Source organism: Cervus canadensis, chromosome 14 (genome assembly GCF_019320065.1).
Source record: "Cervus canadensis isolate Bull #8, Minnesota chromosome 14, ASM1932006v1, whole genome shotgun sequence".
NCBI classification, from domain to species: Eukaryota; Metazoa; Chordata; class Mammalia; order Artiodactyla; family Cervidae; genus Cervus; species Cervus canadensis.
The window spans coordinates 13490239-13508174 of record NC_057399.1 but is presented as its reverse complement, the minus strand read 5'-3'; the positions used below and the strand labels follow the sequence as shown (position 1 = coordinate 13508174).

General features: G+C 53.6%; 3 protein-coding genes across 4 annotated transcripts in view; 1 reads left to right on the top strand and 2 right to left on the bottom strand.

Annotated features, from left to right (window-relative positions):
* The window catches only part of TLN1 (talin 1), a 32706-nt gene extending 30153 nt beyond the window's left edge, over positions 1-2553 (bottom strand). The window contains exon 1 of the mRNA XM_043486490.1: positions 2264-2553. The gene's annotated coding sequence lies outside the window, so the exon portion shown is untranslated. The remainder of the gene's footprint in view (positions 1-2263) is intronic.
* Positions 2554-2653: 100 nt separating this feature from the next.
* On the top strand, positions 2654-6960 carry CREB3 (cAMP responsive element binding protein 3). 2 transcript variants are annotated; one of them, XM_043486511.1, is made up of 9 exons: positions 2654-3106; positions 3218-3365; positions 3441-3508; positions 3625-3714; positions 5156-5262; positions 5363-5431; positions 6022-6106; positions 6204-6288; positions 6366-6960. In XM_043486511.1, exons 1-9 carry the CDS (start codon positions 2969-2971, stop codon positions 6680-6682), a joined length of 1107 nt encoding a protein of 368 aa, XP_043342446.1. In that variant the 5' UTR covers positions 2654-2968; the 3' UTR covers positions 6683-6960. The 2 variants fall into 2 exon arrangements, with proteins under 2 accessions (XP_043342446.1, XP_043342445.1); XM_043486510.1 differs by having other exon boundaries at positions 3218-3508.
* Positions 6816-17453, bottom strand: GBA2 (glucosylceramidase beta 2). Its single transcript, XM_043486491.1, has 17 exons — positions 17057-17453; positions 13584-13675; positions 13158-13273; positions 11276-11494; positions 10733-10972; positions 10404-10506; positions 10104-10257; positions 9893-10018; positions 9526-9698; positions 9211-9315; positions 8911-9018; positions 8660-8811; positions 8429-8535; positions 8152-8294; positions 7963-8078; positions 7678-7869; positions 6816-7405 (listed from the first exon to the last, which is right to left on the bottom strand). The coding sequence occupies exons 1-17, from the start codon at positions 17383-17385 to the stop codon at positions 7121-7123; spliced, it is 2760 nt and encodes a 919-aa protein (XP_043342426.1). The 5' UTR covers positions 17386-17453; the 3' UTR covers positions 6816-7120.
* Positions 17454-17936: the final 483 nt, after the last annotated feature.

Sequence of the window (17936 nt, the reverse complement as noted above, 5' to 3'; positions counted from 1 at the left end):
GGCTGGAGGCCCACAGCTTCCAGTCGTCAGCAGGTACTCAAGAGTGCCTGAATTTAGGTAAGGTACTGGGGAGCGGGGAAAGAAAGGACAGGAGGAGGTAAGAATGCAAACATGAGGCTGCCTTAGGGGATGCAGTTAGCAGTCAGGTAGGGGCAGAAAGGATGGGCTTAGTGACTACTATCAGACTGGAAATGGGGGAAGAGAAAAATGCAAGGACAGGCCAGAGAAGATAACAGTAAGAAAAATATGGATATAATCAGCTACTGAATCAGCTTGGGGGAAGAGGAAGAATAATTACGTGGATGGAGGCTAAGACAGGGAATGAGGTCAGAGATCAGGTCAGGCTGTAGGAGGTTAAGAAAAGATGTGTGGTCAGTGGCTAAATCAGGTTAAATGAGTGGGACGGGGGACAGGGAAGAGATGCTGGCAGTGTCTAAGTAAAGATGGAGTTGAGGGGGATGGGCTGACGCCAGTGACTGGGTCAGGCTGGGTAGGGGACAGTGTTGTGGTCAGTGGCAGGGTCAGGCTGGGAGTGAAAGGGGGTGTGGTCAGTGGCCTGCTTGGGCGTGGGATCAGCAAGACCCAGTTTCCTCTTTGGGTCTCATTTCCTCTTTTCTGTTGGGGGAGTGGGGGAAGGGGATCTATAACTGGACCAAGAAATTAGGAGGCTTAGAATCAGGGAATGGCATATAGCAGGGACTGTGAGGGCTTGGCAGTAGTGTTGGGCTGGTGGTGGGGTATTTAGCAGATAACCAGGAGGTATGCAGGTGAATGAGCGGGTGAATATGGTGGGAGAGGGCTTTAAAATGATGGGAAAGCTCAGGTGTGGATGAGGGTAGATGAAGGTGGGATGTGTGGATTAAGAGGTGGGAATGGAGGCAGAACTGAAGCTGAGAAGGTAACATGAACAGCATGGGAGAGCTAAAGGCAAGGAAAGTATTCGGTCAGTGGGTATGCCTGAGGGTGTGAAATGCAGGGCCAGGGAGGAGAGTTGGAGAGGAAGGCTTAATTTCGAGGGACTGAGGGACATTGGAGGCAGAAGGGCTGAACTTTCAGAGAATTAGGCCATCCCTTCTTGCACGGGAACAGTTTCCTTGGTCTGCCTCCCTTAATCACCCCTTAATCACCAGTCCCTTCTCCCCTAGGCATTCCGCCACTATTACTAAGCCCTGTACATGTCCTGGGTCCCTAACTCTTTTCTAACTCCTACCTTGTAAACAACAGGATTCAAGAACCCCTCCCCCTCAACTGTGGTGGTCACAGTAAGAGCCTGAAGCTTAGAGAATACAATTAAACTGGAATCCCTGATGCCAGCAATTCCAGCTAGCCCAGAACCCTAGCCTGAAATTAGTTTGTCATTTCCCTGGGCCAAAGAAGCCTTCCCCACAAAACAAGGGCATCTGCCTACTGCCAGTCTCTTAAATATCACCTGCCTGAGGTCAACTACCCTGACCTCAACTACAACAGGGAAAACTGCCTGAAATTTATAACATTAACGCTGACCGTAATTTGTCTCCTGATTCCCAGTACTGGATTTGACAGGGATCCCTGTCCTACCACATATATGAATCCAATCCCTGGTCCCTAATTTTGATCTAATTTTTACCTGTAGCACCAACTCCGGACCTTTAACCCTAAATCTTGATCCCTAAACCTAAAGTTCATTTGTCACTTGATTCCTGATTCACCCCTTTCTTGTTTATCGCTTGTCCTGGCTATGCTAACCTTCTCTAATCCCCAAAACTGTATTTCTAACCTAGTTCCTGTCGTTGACCCTTAACCTGAACTCTGACGTACGTTAACCTGAACCTGAACTCGAACTGACGTTGGTCGTTACAGAAAACAAAATAAAGCCCTTAATCCAATCTTCACCTACGCAAAACGCACCTCACACTAATAAATCTAAAATTTAACCCCAGCTTTACACTCCTAAAGCTAACCTTAACTCCTAAAACCCAACTCACCCGTTCCTACTCACGTACCCGCTATCAGCTAACCTCAAAGCCGATCCCCGCCCTGCGCCACACTGCCACCCACTCCTCACCGTCCCCCAAACCTATCCCAGGCCGAGGACGGCTCCAGGAAGGGCCTGGCTGCCTAAAAACGGCCTATTTAACTCAAGAGCACAAGCCGAGACACACCGGACGCGGACCTCTCCAACAGGACCCGAAACAGACGCCGAGGTCAGGGGCCCTGCCCGCCCGCCTCCCAGGCCTGGCGTCGCGGCCCCACCCTGAGCCCCAGTTCGCCCGGTCCGGCCTACCTGCGCTGCCCGGCTCTGTGCCCCGCCCGCCGGCCCGCTAACCCGCTCGTTCTCCCGGTGGCTCTCGGGCTGCGGCCTCGCCCTCCCTTCGACACTCTCGGCCACTTCCGTCCCGGGAACGTCCCCCACCCGCGGGCGGCGCCCTGGGCCCGCGCTCTATGGTCGCGGGCACTGCAGGAAGCTGCTCTGGCCCCAGCTCTCGATGCTCGGGAGCCCGCCGACGACCGGCAGCCCCTCCCCAGCAGGAAGCGAGGGTGCGGCGCAGTCCCGAGGGAGCGCCCGAACTGCGCCCTAGTTCCCTTTTAGGCGCTAATCGGTCCTTTTTCTAGCCCGGGGCGGAGCCGTTTCCTCAGAAGGCCCGCCCTCAGGGCCTGCGGGGGCGGAAGGCACGTCCTCTCTATTTGCATAGCGCCCTGGACGTGGCGCCTACCGCGGCCGCCTCGGCGTCGGGGTGGGTGGGGGGACTCCAACTCCCAGCATGCCTCGCGGGGAGGTGCGTCACTTGTGTTCTGTTGGAAGCCTAGCGGGGAGCTGAGTGTGGGAGGCGTGTCCCGGTTTCAGAGCCATCGCCAGCAGCTAGGAGGACTACGCCGCCGGAAAGCCGATAGGTGGGGCCGGCTGACAGTCGGTCGCGGTTACGCCTGGTTGGGGATAGGGCCCGGGTGGCGAGGTGAACTCCTGTGTTTCTGCACATCTTTTCCGTAAATGTCTCATATGGAGCTGGCGTTGGACCCGGGTGACCATGAGCTGCTAGGCTTCCTGCTAGAGGAAAGCGGTGGTTTGGGTGCGGCGCCCGACGAGGCCTTGGAGTCTCCGCCGGATTGGGAACTGCCACTTTCTGAGGTGAGTGGGGGAGATCTGAGTCGGGGAGGCGTGAGACGGGTTGGTGGGGGGGGGTGTCCCTGAGGCAGGGGGTGGTGATGACCAAAGCCTGTTAATTTGAACCCTGTGCAGTCTCTGAGCGATTGGGACGTGGAGGATTTCCTGAGCTGCCTGCCGAGTCCCCCAGCATCGTTGAACGTTTTCAGCAGCTCTAATCCCTGTCTTGTCCAGCATGACCACACCTATTCTCTCTCACAAGAGCATGTCTCCATAGATCTAGGTAAGCCTGAAATAAGTGAAGTTTGGGAAAGGAGAGGACCCCGGAGCCTGACTATTCATATTTTCCCTTTTGCAGGTAATGAGAGCTATGGAAAAGAGGGGGCTCAGATGACTCCACTGCGTGTGGAGGAGCCGCCAGATCAGGTACTTGACTTGATTTACAGGAGGGTTATTCCCGTATTGCGCGGGTCGGGGCTGTATTCCGCGTTACTTTCTGAAATCTCTTTGCAACTCTGCTGCCCACCTCCCTGGAACCGCAGGAGTTTTCTAGGCTGATACTGACTGAGGAGGAGAAGAGGCTGTTGGAGAAGGAGGGGCTTACTTTGCCTGGGATGCTTCCGCTCACTAAGGTAAGTCTCCCATTGTGGGGACGCGGGGTTGTGAGTTCCAAGTAGGCCAGTTCTGTTAATTTTGTAACTTGAAAAGGAACTGAGGTGAGAGATTAGCACATTTGTGAGTAGGAAGCTGGAGCATGTGGTTAGTATACTACTTGCAAGGACAGATCCTGGTTTGTAGGGCTTGTATAAATTTTGGTGTTCTTTTTAACTAAGAATTCAAAATTATCAGGGTAATATTAGTAAAGGGATTTGGAAAGTACTGTACAAGCTCTGATACTTATATTTTACTGGTTTCATGCTAATTTACTTGTAGCTGAATAGTAAATTAAGTATTAGAGTTCATCAAGGCTGGATTAAGTAGTATTACAAGAATAAATGTAAAATTTGGAGTTTCAAGCAATGAGTGGCAACTTCACATGCAGGGTATTGTGATACTGTGATGAAATCAATGTCCATTAACAGAAAGGTTAACTGAATTTTAATTTCTTAAGAATATAAGTTGAGGCAATTCCCTGGCAATCCAGTGGTTAGGACTCTGTGCTTTCGCTGCTCAGGGTCAGGGTGCAATCCCTGATCTGGGAGCTGAGATCCCACAAGCTGCGAGGCGTGGCCAAAAAAAGTACAAGTTGAGTCAACAGTGTGATATGGCTACTAAGGAAGTGAATGGGGTTTAGCAGCAGTGTCATCAGATTTAGTTGTTGTTGTTGTTATTTGGTCACTAAGTCGTGTCCAACTCTTTGCAATTCCATGGACTATGGCCTGCCAGGCTCCTCTGTCCATGGGATTTCCCAGACAAGAGTACTGGAGTAGGTCGCAATTTCCTTCTCCAGGGGATCATCCAGACCCAGGGATAGAACCTGTGTTTCCTGAGTCGCCTGCATTGTAGGTGGATTCCTTACTGCTGAGGCACTGGGGATGCCCAGTTGTATCATCAGATACCAGTTATCTAATAGTGTTGCCAGTTGAAGGGCAGTAACCATCTTGTTTTCCTTTATATTGGCCAAAAAGTTTCTTAAGTTTTGAGCCTATTATCTTTGACAGATATTAAGAAGATGCAGTCCATCCTGAGAAGAGATAAGATGATGAGTTAAATTTTTGCCCAGTTTGTTTTTTAAACACTGAAGAAATGTGAAGTGCTTTAAAATAGCTGAAGACCTTTGTTCTCTTATGGCCCCAGAGATTAGGTGCTAGGTAAGTCCAACAGGTAGAAAAAAACAGAGGTAGATGTTGGCTCATGATAAGGAAGTTTTTAAAAAATTATTGTTTAATAAAATTGTTACAATGGTTTGGCTTGTGAGGGCATTAACACCTGGTCCTCAGAAGCATTCAGAGTGCCTATTGATCAGGGAAATTGTAGAAGGAATTTCGGCTTTGAGAAGATTGAACTCAGTTGCCTTCAAACTCTTTGGTCTAATGTTTCTCTGATGGGATCCCTTTTCCTGTCTTCTCCCAGATGGAGGAACAAATTCTGAAACGAGTGCGGAGGAAGATTCGAAACAAAAAGTCTGCTCAAGAGAGCCGCAGGAAGAAGAAGGTGTATGTGGGGGGTTTAGAAAGCAGGTATGAAATGGAGCTGGACGGGAGAAACAGGTAATTTGAAGTGTGAGGTTTTTGAAGGGAGGATGCAGGCCATGTCCCCACATCCCTGATATTCCTCCAGGGTCCTGAAATACAGAGCCCAGAATCTGGAGCTACAGAACAAAGTACAGCTCCTGGAGGAACAGAATCTGTAAGCAACTCTTTCACATCAGGCTTTTCTCATCCCTCCCACTTAATACTGTCTCAGTCTTTTTCCTGCTCCATACTTGATTTCTCACCGGGCATCTCTCACGTATAATGTCTGATGCTTGGTTTTCAGTGGGTCTCTGATTCCATGAAGCTCAGAAGTATAAAGTATCAAGAAGGAAGAGAGGGAGTAAGACCTCATGTAGCAGATGGCATTTGATAGTAGATACAATTCTGGGATGGGGGTGGGGAGCATTCTAGGCAGAGAGGACACAGTCTCTAGTCCAGTCTGGCTGGAACCCTAACATAGGTGAGTTGGGCCAGAAGACAGAGAATATAATCCCTGGTGAGGCTTGTGTACAGAGCTGATCAGGCAGTGGAGAACCACTGAAGGGGTTTGCAAAAGTAGTTTTAAGTCAGGGCAGAGGTGTGTGTGTTTGTGTTAATGAGGTCTGGTATTTTGTTCACAGAAAGAGATCACTTGCAGAAAGTAAGAGAGGATCCAGTGCACACGTGGAGGGGATGGCCTTAACAGGAGGGTTTTGTTGTATGGCAAGGTGCCAGGCTGGGGGTGCTCACTGTCCCCTTCTCTAGGTCCCTTTTGGATCAGCTGAGGAGACTGCAGGCCATGGTGATTCAGACAGCAAACAAAGCCAGCAGCGGCAGCACGTGTGTCTTGGTGAGGACAGTGACAGAAGGAGATATTCTCTCAGCTGGCAGGGAGAGGGGTGCGATGCAGAACCCTTCTTCATCTCTTTCCTCCTGTGTTTCTTCAGGTTCTGCTCTTCTCCTTCTGTCTCCTCCTCGTACCTGCTATGTACTCCTCGGACGCAAGGGGGAGCCTGCCGGCTGAGCACAGAGGTGAGGGCCTCGAGGACGCCACTGAGGACGGGCTGGGGAGAGCCCCAGCCACCCCTGATCAGGCTTTGTCTCCTCAGTATTGTCCCGTCAGCTTCGGGCCCTTCGCAGCGAGGACCCCCCGCAGCTGGAGCCACCTGCCCTGCAGTCAGAGGTACCAAAGGACAGCTTGGACCGTGAGCTCCAGGCTCCTAGCAACTCTTGCTGCCTCTTGCATCTCATGCCTCAGGCTCCTAGAGCAGAGCCTCCCCTGCAATTGCCGCTGCCTGATGGTTTCTCAGAGTGCTCCTGCCCAGATTCCATATCTCCCCTGCATGCAAATCTCACAGGAGCGGAAGGATGGCTCCCTACTCCCAGCCCCACATCTGTCATCTTGCAGGGCAGATATTCAGGCTAGATGTGAGGATGTGGGGGGGCCTCCGTCAGAGTCTGGTGCCCCCCAGTCTGTGTTCAGAGGAAAGGGAAGGGGAGAGGGCTAGCCTCAGGTCCTGTGCCCTGTCAGGAAGCCTGAGGACTCAAACACACCACACTTACTGGTTTTCTGGGTCTTTTATTTGAACCTGTGTATGTCTGTCACCCCATGAAAGGGCCTAGGAGAATCAGATGACCTCCCTGAACACTTCATGCAGTGAGGGGATGGGGTGAAGAAAGAAATAAATAAGTGATTCTCATGAATAAGTGATTCTCACCCTCAACCCCTCTTTACTGGCGCGGTGGGTAGGTAGGAGCGAGGGCATGATTGTCCCGGTGGCTCAGGGTTGCAGGAGACGGGGGTGGGGTGGTGCAGAGGAAAGGTCAGGCTAGCGGCTGGGCTGTCAGCGCCCCCTTCCACAGCTCACGCGGCCCACTCTGGGCTCGGCTTCGCCGCGGCTGCCTCGGGTCCGTGGCTGGGCCTGGTGCACGGTCCTGTGCCCCGTCCGGATTTTGGCCCAGAGGCCTTTTGCTGCTGCTGCTGCAGGGCCAGCTGCATGGCCCAGATGCTCAGCGGCCGCATGTAGGCCAGCGAGCGGAACACCCGCCGCTGGCAGTAGGCCTCCGGGGTCTGGAAGGCCAGGCCCAGGCGCTCCCACACGGTGCGATAGCAGCCTTCGGCTGTCCGGAAGCCCTCCCAAGTCAGGCCCTGTAAGGGAGAGAGGGAAGTCATTACTTGGCAACCCTTGGATAGCTATTTCAGCTGGACAGATGGAGATAACAGGGTCTCTGCCCTCAGGGAGTTCCTGGCCAGTGGGGGAGATAACTTTGGCTCACAGGCAGAAGCCTGAAGACAGGCAATAGAATGCATGCCAAGGAAGGGGAGGCTCTCTGGATGGATAAGATGGCACTGAATTAGGTTATCAGAAGCCTGATAGCCAAGGTACAGATGGCAGAGAGCCGGGGAAGGGAGTGAGTCACCTCTTGGATCATGGTGGCTGCCAGCCCGTAGACCACGCCCACCCAGACTTCATCAGACTGGACGCTGGATGTGTCAGGAACACCATGGGGCTGCATGCCATTCACAGCCCCCATGACCCCTCCTGCAAAGGCCTGGACGTTGAACTCGAAGATCGTTTGGAGAGCACGGACCACCTGCTGGGTAGGAAACACCTAGAGGGACAGGGAAGAAACATGGTCTTTTATACTTGCTTCCCACCCCCAGGAAAAACCCCTTCTCCAGGACTTCTCCTGCTAGTCTCTCACCTCAGTGTCTCCTTCTCCTAGGCCACTGGCCCTTAGGAACCACTGGCCAGCACACTGGTCAGACATGATGCTGTAGGACTGAGGCTGCGAGCTGCAGTCGTAGTTGTAATAGCGGCCTGGAGAGGAGGACAAAGTGAGTCTCCTGCCTCCCAGAGCCGCCTTGCGATTCTTTAGGATCCCCCAGCTCACCATTCCACAGCAGCCGATCATAGGCTTCCTGGCCCCGGCTAAGGATGGAAGAAAACTTATTCCGGGCCTCCTGTGCCCCACACAGAGCAGCCATCTGGACCATCACAGCCACGGCCGCCAGCCACAGCCCTCCGCAGTAGGCGCTGATGAGGGACACGGGTTGGGGGAGTCAGCCGGCCATTCCAGCCACCCTCACACAGTGTCCTAGGCACACTGAGCCCACAGCCCCTCGATGCCCAGTCCCCACCTCAGGCCCTGGAAACCCCTACCCCCCAACCTGGGGCCTGTGGTGACCCATCCATCATAGGTTTGGTCTGCATAGCCTCCATTCTCGATGAGTCCATCGTGGTCCTTGTCAAACTTCATTTCAGACTCCATCACGGCCTAGAGAGGGATCAAGATACTGAAGACCTAGATACTAAGAAAAGACCCCAGTAGCCAGCTGGGCTTTCCGCAGACACACAGACACATGCCCCTGTACACAGACCACTGCACACACGTCCCTTACCAGACACACAGGCCACATGTCCCTCAGGAAGCACTGGTCGCCCGTCAGGTGATAGTCCCGATAAACCTGCAGCACGAACTTCAGGTTCAGGTCCTTCCAGTCCCCAGTGTCGTGGATCTCGTACGCATTGACCCGGAGCCATGGCTCGTCATCTGGGGAGGCGAGGAAATCCGGTCACCTGCACTGCGGGCCCAGGCGGAGGGCGCAGAAACCGAGCAAGAGAAGTGCCCTTGTGGCGGAGGGACTTGTACCTGGGTCCCCAACATCATGGGGGATGACGTTCCTCCGCTTCACCGGTGCTGTGATCCCACTCATCAGGAACCGTCGCTGCGTCAGGTCCTCCCTGAGAGTGGCCAGAGCTGGGGGAGCAGATACACAAGGGGGGGTGCGGGGCAGGGCATGGGTAGGCTTGGGGTGGGGCACAGAACTGTGTGTGTGACTCGAGGGGAACCAGTGAGCAGGATCCACATGTCTGAGTGGAGGAGGTGCCAGGGACCACCAGGCTCAGGGCTGTGGGGGTGAAGCAGGAGGGGCACAGAAGGGACCCTCACCCATGTCATACTGCAGGCTGAGCTCAAGTTTGGGCCAGAGCATGACGAGAGCGAAGGAAGCATAAAAGTGGACGTCGTATGTGTTGTACATGCGGTATTCCTGGCCTGGAGAAACGAAGGAGGGAACACCGTTGCCAGAACGCCTGCTGCTGCTTCCTACCGCCCTGCCTAGCCCACCTCTAGAACTGGCGTGCAGGGCACCATCACACTCCATGTTCTAGCCAGTGCCCTGGGATAGGCAGAACCCATCCTCCTGCCCGGCGCAGGGCACTGACTGGCCTCGTGGACACACATCACGCCCCCGGCAGCCCGTACCTTCAAGGTAGGCAAACCGGCCGTACTCCCGTAGGAGGGGGCGCAGCTGACCCATGCCGCCCGCCAGCTCCTCTGGCAGGCAGTCTTCAGGAACTTCCAGCCATACTGTGCCCCCATCAGCCAGGAAGTAGAGCTCATTGAACAGTGCAGATTTGTACCAGGCAGGCAAGGATCTGGGGAGGCAGGAGGAGGGAACGGTCTCATGAGGGTGGCGCTTCCAGGAAAGGGAGGATTCTGTGGTTCAGTGGAGTAGGGGTCCCAGGTGAATCCCAGATCAGCTCCGTTGATGGTGGTGGTGGAGCGTGAATCAAGCAGTCTTAGAGTGTGAGGGCCTGGGAGAAAGGCAAGGGATGGGCTGCACCGGCACCTGTCCTCCAGTACCGGGCTCTGCCAGGCCGAGATCTTCTCTTCCCAGTCGGCATAGTGGCTCAGGGCATAGTGGCTGAGGGCGGGCGCTGCATCACCGTCTGGGCCAAAGAACCTCGTGTACCGCCTGGGTGGACAGAAGGAGAGGGATGAGGACATGGGCTCCGCTCAGAGCCCCAGCACCGTGATCCGTGCATGCTCATTCCCGTCACCTGTAGTAGACCTGGCCCTTTGCTCCAAACATGATTCTGGGCATGTCCCAAGCCAGTGAGAACTCTAAGCGGTGCCGGCCTCGTGGTGGCAGCTTGCACGAAACACACACAGCCCCAGCGATGCCCACTCCTTTCTGCGAAGGGAGGCTTTTTCCTGAGAAGCACAGAATGAGTGAGGACCCACTTTGGCCACAGGAATCCCTGACATGGGAAGAAGGCCTGTTGTTACCAGGCCTCCCAGCCCTGTTCTGGAGACAGGGACATCCTCTCTTCCCACCTCCCCGTGAGACCCCCCATCACCAGCGAGGGAGTCCAGCTGTCCATCCAGAAGTAGATCCTGCCACACCTGCTGCCCAGCGCTGTCAGGGTCAAAGGCTGTGAGGTGGGTTACCGTTGTGTCTGCCTGTTAAGGGGTCAAAGGCTTTGTGAGGAGAAGCTCCACAGGTGCGTGGCTCCTGACTAACTCCCCTCTACATCTTCCCGCCTCCAAGCTCCACAGGATCGAGAGCTATGGTGAGGGTGCCGCTCAGGAGTTGAGGAAGTGAAGAGACCACAGTGGTATGGGATCGGGCTCGGGCCAGGCTGAGAGCAGGGCTGCGGGCAATGCTACGGGGCCGGCTCCCCCATACCGAGAGTCGCGCAGCCACAGCCATGGTGTAGGGATTCGGGGGGGCTGGGTGATGCAGCAGCAGCCCCTGTACGGTCTCCCCATCGCGCTCCAGACGGAAGGGCTCATTCCACAGCCCCCCAGCGGCATCATCTTCACCACCAAGTCCGTTCCGCATGGAGAACATGATGGACACTTCCAGGGCTTCATCCCCTTCATTTTCCACATCCCACACAAAGACTCCTACAGGCAGGCTGCTGTCCTGGGAGCAGAAGGTCAGACTCAGATGGTCCCTGTGTAGCCCTTCTGGCTCCACTTCCCAGGATCAGTCCTTGGCACTGAGGAGCTGACTCAGACACCTGCTAATATAGTGTCTTCCACTTGCATCTCCCCATATTGCCTGGCAGGCTGTCTACTAGGAGACAGAAGACCAGTCGGGTGGTGGTCCTAGGAAACCAGCGTCAAGTTCATGCCCCACCCCCTCTCTTGCACAAGTCACGACACTTCCAGGGGGGAGAGATGCTGGGGAAGGGAGAGCACAGAGGAAATCAAGGGGGAGCCTCACCTGGTAGTCATGGGGCAAGATGGGTGTGACCTGGCGGCAGGTGAGGGTGACGTTCTGGCCAGGCAGCTGATAGACAGTCCAGGCTCTGGGATAGAGGGCGTGGTAGAATGCAAAGTACCCACACAGACCCCAGTTCCAGCTGCGCAGGGCACTCGGGCGCTCCACCGACAGGACTTGCTGGTACACCGTCTGTCCCCTCCGGCGCAAACACACTGTGAACTAAACCAGGAAGGTACGCAGGCTGGAATGGGGTAACAGGGATCTCAAACGAGACCCCTCTCCTCGGAGTAGCTCCTCCCCTGCCAGACCCCACAGTGGTGAGCCGCGCCCCACAGCCTCACTCAGCTCCCCCAGGCCTTCCCCCTACACTCAGTGAACTGCTGCAAGTCGTTCCTCCTCCGTCTTTTTCGCTGCTTGCTCTCCCTGCCCACGGCTCTGGTCTTAACTGCCCTAAGACAGGCGTGCACCATCTCTGCCCCACCCCATCTGGATTTCAGACTGATCTTTCTTACAGAGAACTCAAGATGTGTTAGTCTGTGTTTGTAATGTTTCAATGACTCCTGTGGCCCTCAGGCTAAAATCTAAACTCACCTACCTGGCTTTCAAAGCTTCATTCTTGAGGTGGCCTCTCCCCGCCCATCAGATTCATGACTTGTTCAAGCCCTTATATTCTGGTCATATCAAATACTATTCCTTGAGCACAATACATTTCCTCCTCCATGCTTTTGCTAGAGTTCATTCTCCATTTGGTAAAACCCCTCATGCTTCAAGGCCTAGATCAAATGCCATCTCTCCCCTCAAGCAGTGAGCCAGTCTCCTGTGTGTCCCCCTACCCTTCTAGTCCAGCATGTGATAATGTGTTTACATTCTGACTCCCTGACTGCTCTGGAGGGTACGGGCTGTGGGGGGTTAATACTTCCTCCCTCAGTTCAAAGTACGCCTAATATCTTTAATGCATACATCAAATAATTTTTTTTAATGTTGTTGGAATAGTAGGTAATGGTTAACATTACAGGCTTGTAATCACAGAGAAAACTGGTTCTGAATCCCAGTGCTTCCATTTACCAACCATGTGACCTTGGGCATGGTACTTAGTTGCCCCATGTGTAAAATGGGCATAATAATGGTACTTCCCTTATAGGACTGTCTTTACATATTAAATATTATATAAAAAAAGAGTCATGATTCTGGAAGGCATTTGCCTCAGGATGCCTCAGGGATGAGCCAGAGAGGAAGCCTGGTGCCTTGGGCAGGGCTGGTGAACCTGAACTAGGAAGGGCAGTGTCATTAATAGGATTCAAGGTCTGCTAGTCATTTCTCCTTTGAAGATGAGCTGGAGGCCTCCCTCAGACCGGAAACAGGAACTTGGTGGACAGCTCAACATGGGAGGGCACTAGAGAGAGATGATGAAAGGTAGCCCACGTGCCTCTGGCAATCAAAGGCCTAGCAGTGACGAAGTGGCTGATGGCTGGCAAATCAGGGCAAGCAGTGGGTGCTCTGGGCATGCATCTGTGCATTTGCAGACTTTTGGTTTGTTTTCCCTTCTGATCTTTCAAGCAGGTTAAGTGATCCCGGAATTGTCTGACTCTCTGTGGCTGGGGACAGGCTCAACCAGTGGAGCTGGGGCAGCAAGGCAGGTAGGAGGCATTTACTAGAGAAATAAAGGGCACAGGGTGCCTTTTCTCTTTCAAGGAACATGGACTCTGAGGGTCTCATTCCTATAGTACACCCCAGCACAGAACTTGGCTTGGCACAGAACGCATCCTAAAGATACTAGATGGAATCATGGACATCTCTAACTGCCACGTCCTGCACTAGCCAAGAGACCCTTCCTGCCTGGGAGGGATTGTCCGGGACCTCTGCTCTACCTCCTGGCTCTTACTTGGTTAGCAATGACTGTCTGGTGCTGGTACATTCCAGGATTAAGCTGCCAACGACAGAACTGGCCTCTCCAGCCTCTGGTGATAGTGCCTCCCCCAATGCCGCCCAAGGGACAACCTAGAGAAAGAATCAAGATGTTAGAGGGGCATGGGAGACGAAAAAAAGCCCATTTATCACTTTCTAGACTATAGAGATGGGTTCCCCTAAACCTGGGGTGGGGGGTCAGGGGAGAATATCAAATTCACACGTTGTGTACTTTAAACTTATACAGTGTTCTATGCTAGTTATATCTCAATAAAGCTTGGGTGGGGGGAAACTCTAGGGAATGGGTCAGTGCAATTGAAAGAAGCTGAAGGCTTCTTTGCCTAGCTCCAAGTGGGCCTGGACGCTGCCCTCTCTGACTAGGCAGGGCTGGAGTGAGGCTCACCATAGATCTGTCTCAGGGGCACAGAGTTGATGAGGTCGATGAAAGGTTTCTTCTTTTCCACCTGGGTCTTCCGGTACCACCACTGCAAGTACCTGAGGAGCAAGGGGTTCTGTGGGTCAGGGCAAGGGGCTGCAGTTACCTCTCTCTCTCTGGACACCCAGCCGTGACTTCCCACATGTAACTGTTCCAAGGACCCATTGCCTTCACTTCCAAACTTCTCCTCTCGACTTCTCTGTAGTTCAAGGTCCTCTTATCTTCCCAGTCACCCCTGGTCATGGCATGGGACTATCTTTGTTTCTCTTCTCTATTCTCCTTAGAAGGAGCCTTCTGATCTTTCCTCACCTCTAACTCCACCACTGGTTTAATTTATTCCGGGAGCTTCCGTCTGAGGTGCTGAAAGGGCCAGTTAGTTTCCTGACTTATATTCACCCCCACCCCATAAACAGGCATAGGCTGCTGCGATAACTTTCTTCTTTTTTGAAATGATTTTTCTTCTGATTATGAAAGGTGAAAATCTGGAGAATGGACTAGGTGGAAGGTGAAAAAAATCCCACCCATATACATTTTGGGCCATTTTCTTTTAAGTCTTTTTTTTTTCCCCTGTCCTTTTTCTGTCTCTCTTTTTAAGCTCAACATTTACACTGTAAGTTTTCCAATTTGTTCTCTTATTATATCCCAGAAAAGCCTGCTCAAAACCCCAACATATCCTGGTCTTATCACAGTTCTGTATCCAATAGGCAAATGATTCTGTTTGGGATTCAAGGCTTTGACATCTGTCTCAGCCTATCTTGAGAGAGAGAGAGAGAGAGAGAGAGAGAGTGTGTGTGTGTGTGTGTGTGTGTGTGTGCGCGCAAGTTGCTCAGTTGTGTCGGACTCTGTGACCCCACGGACTGTAACTCTTCAGGCACTCTGTCGATGGGATTCTCCAGGCAAGAGTAGTGCAGTGGGTTGCCATTTTCTTCTCCAAGGGATCTTCCCACCCAGGGATTGAACCCAGGTCTCCTGCATTGCAGGCAGATCCTTTAGCATCTGAGCCACCGGGAAAGCCCCAGCCTATCTTACTTCCTACAGCTTCCATTCAGAGTGGGTCCTCACTAAGCAACCCCTTCCTGCCCGGCTCTCTCCCAATTCCACTCTTCCCCCCTCGCCAGTTCTTTTATTCCCCTTGTTCAAGCACACTGCTTATAACCATGTAATGGGGTAAGTAACCCTGCTGAATCTCCAGTTTCCTCATCTATAAAATGGGGACACACTTGCCCTTCCTACCTCAAGGGATGGTTGGAAGGGCACAATAGATGCCCTTCTATTGGCACATTTGTGCCCTTCTAAGGTCACAAATGACACGACAAGAAAGCTACAAAGTGGAATATCCGTGTCACATATTATCATTACTTGTACCTACACTAACTCAGCTCCCAATCAGACACTGTCCTCTTACTCTAGTATTCCTCATGTGGGTCTGACATGCTTCTCAGTTCCCTGGGGAAAGGGACAGCGACAAAGACTTGTTGCTTATTACCCACAGCTTCAAGCACAGGGCAGGGCACCTCTGTGCAGTCAACAGGTATTTGCTGGATTTATAAAGAACATATGTACGAACAGTGGAACATAAGAGAAATGAACAGGGACGGAGCAAGTGGAGGAGAAATATGACTAAAGAACAGGGAGGGTACGTTCTGGGAGTGACAGGAGATGGAGGGAGGACGAACAATGGGATGGTGGGAAGGCAGCTCTTCTTTGCCAGCTTAGAGGAAACTGGACTTTGAAACTGGTGGCCAGAAAGGATTGCCAAAGGGAGGGAGGGCACAGCTCCGATTAGGGCGGTGAGGGAGAAATGCAAGATGTGAAGATAGCAGAACAAAGAGGTATCTAGCGCAGAACAAGCACTCAGTACATATTTACTGAATGGATGGATTCTGGCTGAAAGGGAGAGCAACCAAAATTGAGTTCTTACCATTCTAAGGCCAAGAGACCTCTGTCTTGCTGGGGCTCCTGGTCAGTGTACCCCCAAGTCAGCTCCCTCTTAGGGCCTACATTCTCTCACACCATTGAGCAGCTGGCTATTCCTGATCTATTTGTCCTTTTCCATGACTTCAACCTCAACTTAATCATTCAGAATTCTTGTCTCACCCCTGCATTCTCCTCAGTGCAGGACTTCATCTCATCTCAAAACCCCTGTGTCAGTGATCCCCACCCTGTCCTGGGATGCGGAGCTGAGTCCAGGGGGGTGAGGACAGCTTCAGGCATCTGTGATTCAGCTTATACTTATGGATGGAGGGGCTAAGATGCCTACGGACAGGTTCTTGACCTCAGTGTTCCCACCACATGCACCCCAAGGTGCTTCTCTCAGTACCCTGGCCCCAGATCCTGTTTTGACCCAAAGCCTTTTAGGGTCAAAACTAGCCGAGTCAGTTTCAGAAGCAGCCTGGAGGAATTACAGTGCTCTGGTACAGGCCACCCAGAGGAACTGTCAAAGGAGTCAGACACCCAGGCGGCAACAGGCCCTCCCCACTGCCGAGGGCTTGGGTTAGGTCCATGGGCTCTCCACCCCAGCCCCACAGCACTGACTGTGGAAGAGAAGGAACCTCTACTTAAGAGGATGTCAAAGCTAGGTTTCCCATACCTGAAGCCTCCCTCCGCACTGCTGTGTTTACTGGGGCAACTGACTCAGGGTGACCTCAGGGTGACGCTTTCTGTCCTCACAGGCACCTGGCCCTGTTACTGGGTCTTGGTCCCAACACTCAGTGAGGATCCAGAGGAGTCCTACAGCCCAGGATAAGCTCTCAGCCTGTCTGCAACCCCTTGCTGGGGTGGGGGACCAGGAAATGCTCTGGAAGATTATAACTAATCTCTAGGAACACCTAAGTCAGGGCCATTCTGGTCAAAGGTCTTCTTTGCTTTTTATATCAGGGGCCATCTATTCCCGAATAGAGTGAATATTACCTTTCATCACCCTCTCCTTAGGGTTGAGAGCAGGCAGGCTCTCAGCCACTCCCTGGAGCCAGAGTTTGAGGAAAGAAGCCAAAGGGTGTTGGGACTGTTAAATGCTGTGCCTAAGTGAGGTTCAATGAATACTCCAGTTGCTTAGGAGGATCTGGAGTTGAGAACCCTCCCCTCCCAGAAGACAACATTGTATCAGTACGGAAACCACCAGAGTATCTTTCCTACCTTGTCACAAAGTATAACTAATCCCAAAGGGCAGTCTTCAGAGAAGAGAAAGCACCTGAGAAGGAGCCTAGATGTGTAAGGCTTCCTCCAAGGCTCAAGTGCCCTTTCTTGCTAAAAAGACTAGCTACTGGAAGGAAGTGGGTTGCAGAGACCTGACCTGGTCTCACCCTCCAAAACTATGGGCTTAGATGATGGGAATAGGGGCCACCTGACCAGGACAAGGCACCCTGCTGCTTTCTCACCCTTTCCTCCTCTGCTGGAACAAAGTGAGGCGCAAGGTCCTCTAGGCAAGGGGATCGACTCACCTCAAGCCCATGCCCAAGTGCTTCATCAGGTTGCTCAGCGAGATGTCGTTGGCATTAAAGGGTTTCCTCTTCTCTGCAAACTCGTGAGCCAGGCAGATGCGCCAGCCAAAGGGAGGCACCTGGTAGCCCTTAGCTTTCCCCTCGTAGGAAGCCATCAGCTGCCCGGAGTCCTCCGGACTGCTGTAAGCCTGTTCATGCTGGGGTTGACTGTCCTCAGGGATCGGACAGTCTGTAACCTGCACAGCCTCCGTGCCATTTTCAGGGCAAGAAGCCTGTGGATCCCCTTTGGCACAGCTGGTCTGCTCCGAGGCTGGGACTCCGGTTCCCATATTCCCTGGATCCTGGGTCTCCAGGACCTCGGTGGCTTCCGTTCCCGAGCTTTCTGGTACCAAGTATCTGGCCAGCCAAGCCCAGATGCGGGCGTGGATGGTTGTTAGGTGTTGTCTCGGAGAGCCGGCCACTGGGGAAAGCTGAGGCGAGCTGACGTCTCCGTGCAACCAGGTAGCTGTTGCTGCTGCGGCGGCGGCGACAGCAATAAAGCCGCCACGGTCTCACCCTCGGTTGTCTCTCTGGGTCCTGGGCGGGAAGGATTGGGTCTCGACGTCATTGGGCCGCGGTGATTAGCTGGCCCGGCCAAAGGGCGACTGGGCCCGCGGAGAGGGGAGGAGCCCCCGGGGCCGGCCCTCCAGGCACCGCCCCCGGGGCAGGCCTGGGAGTTCGCGGCAGCCCAGGCCCCGTCCCCGGGCCGCGGCACCAGGCACCCCAGTGGTGGGCGCCGGGTCCCGCCGGCCGGTGTCCGGGGCGGCGCCCGCGCCCGGGTACCAGCCCGTGGGAAGGTGACCCAGGGCGGCCGCCCCCGCCGCCCCGAGCCCCTTCCGGC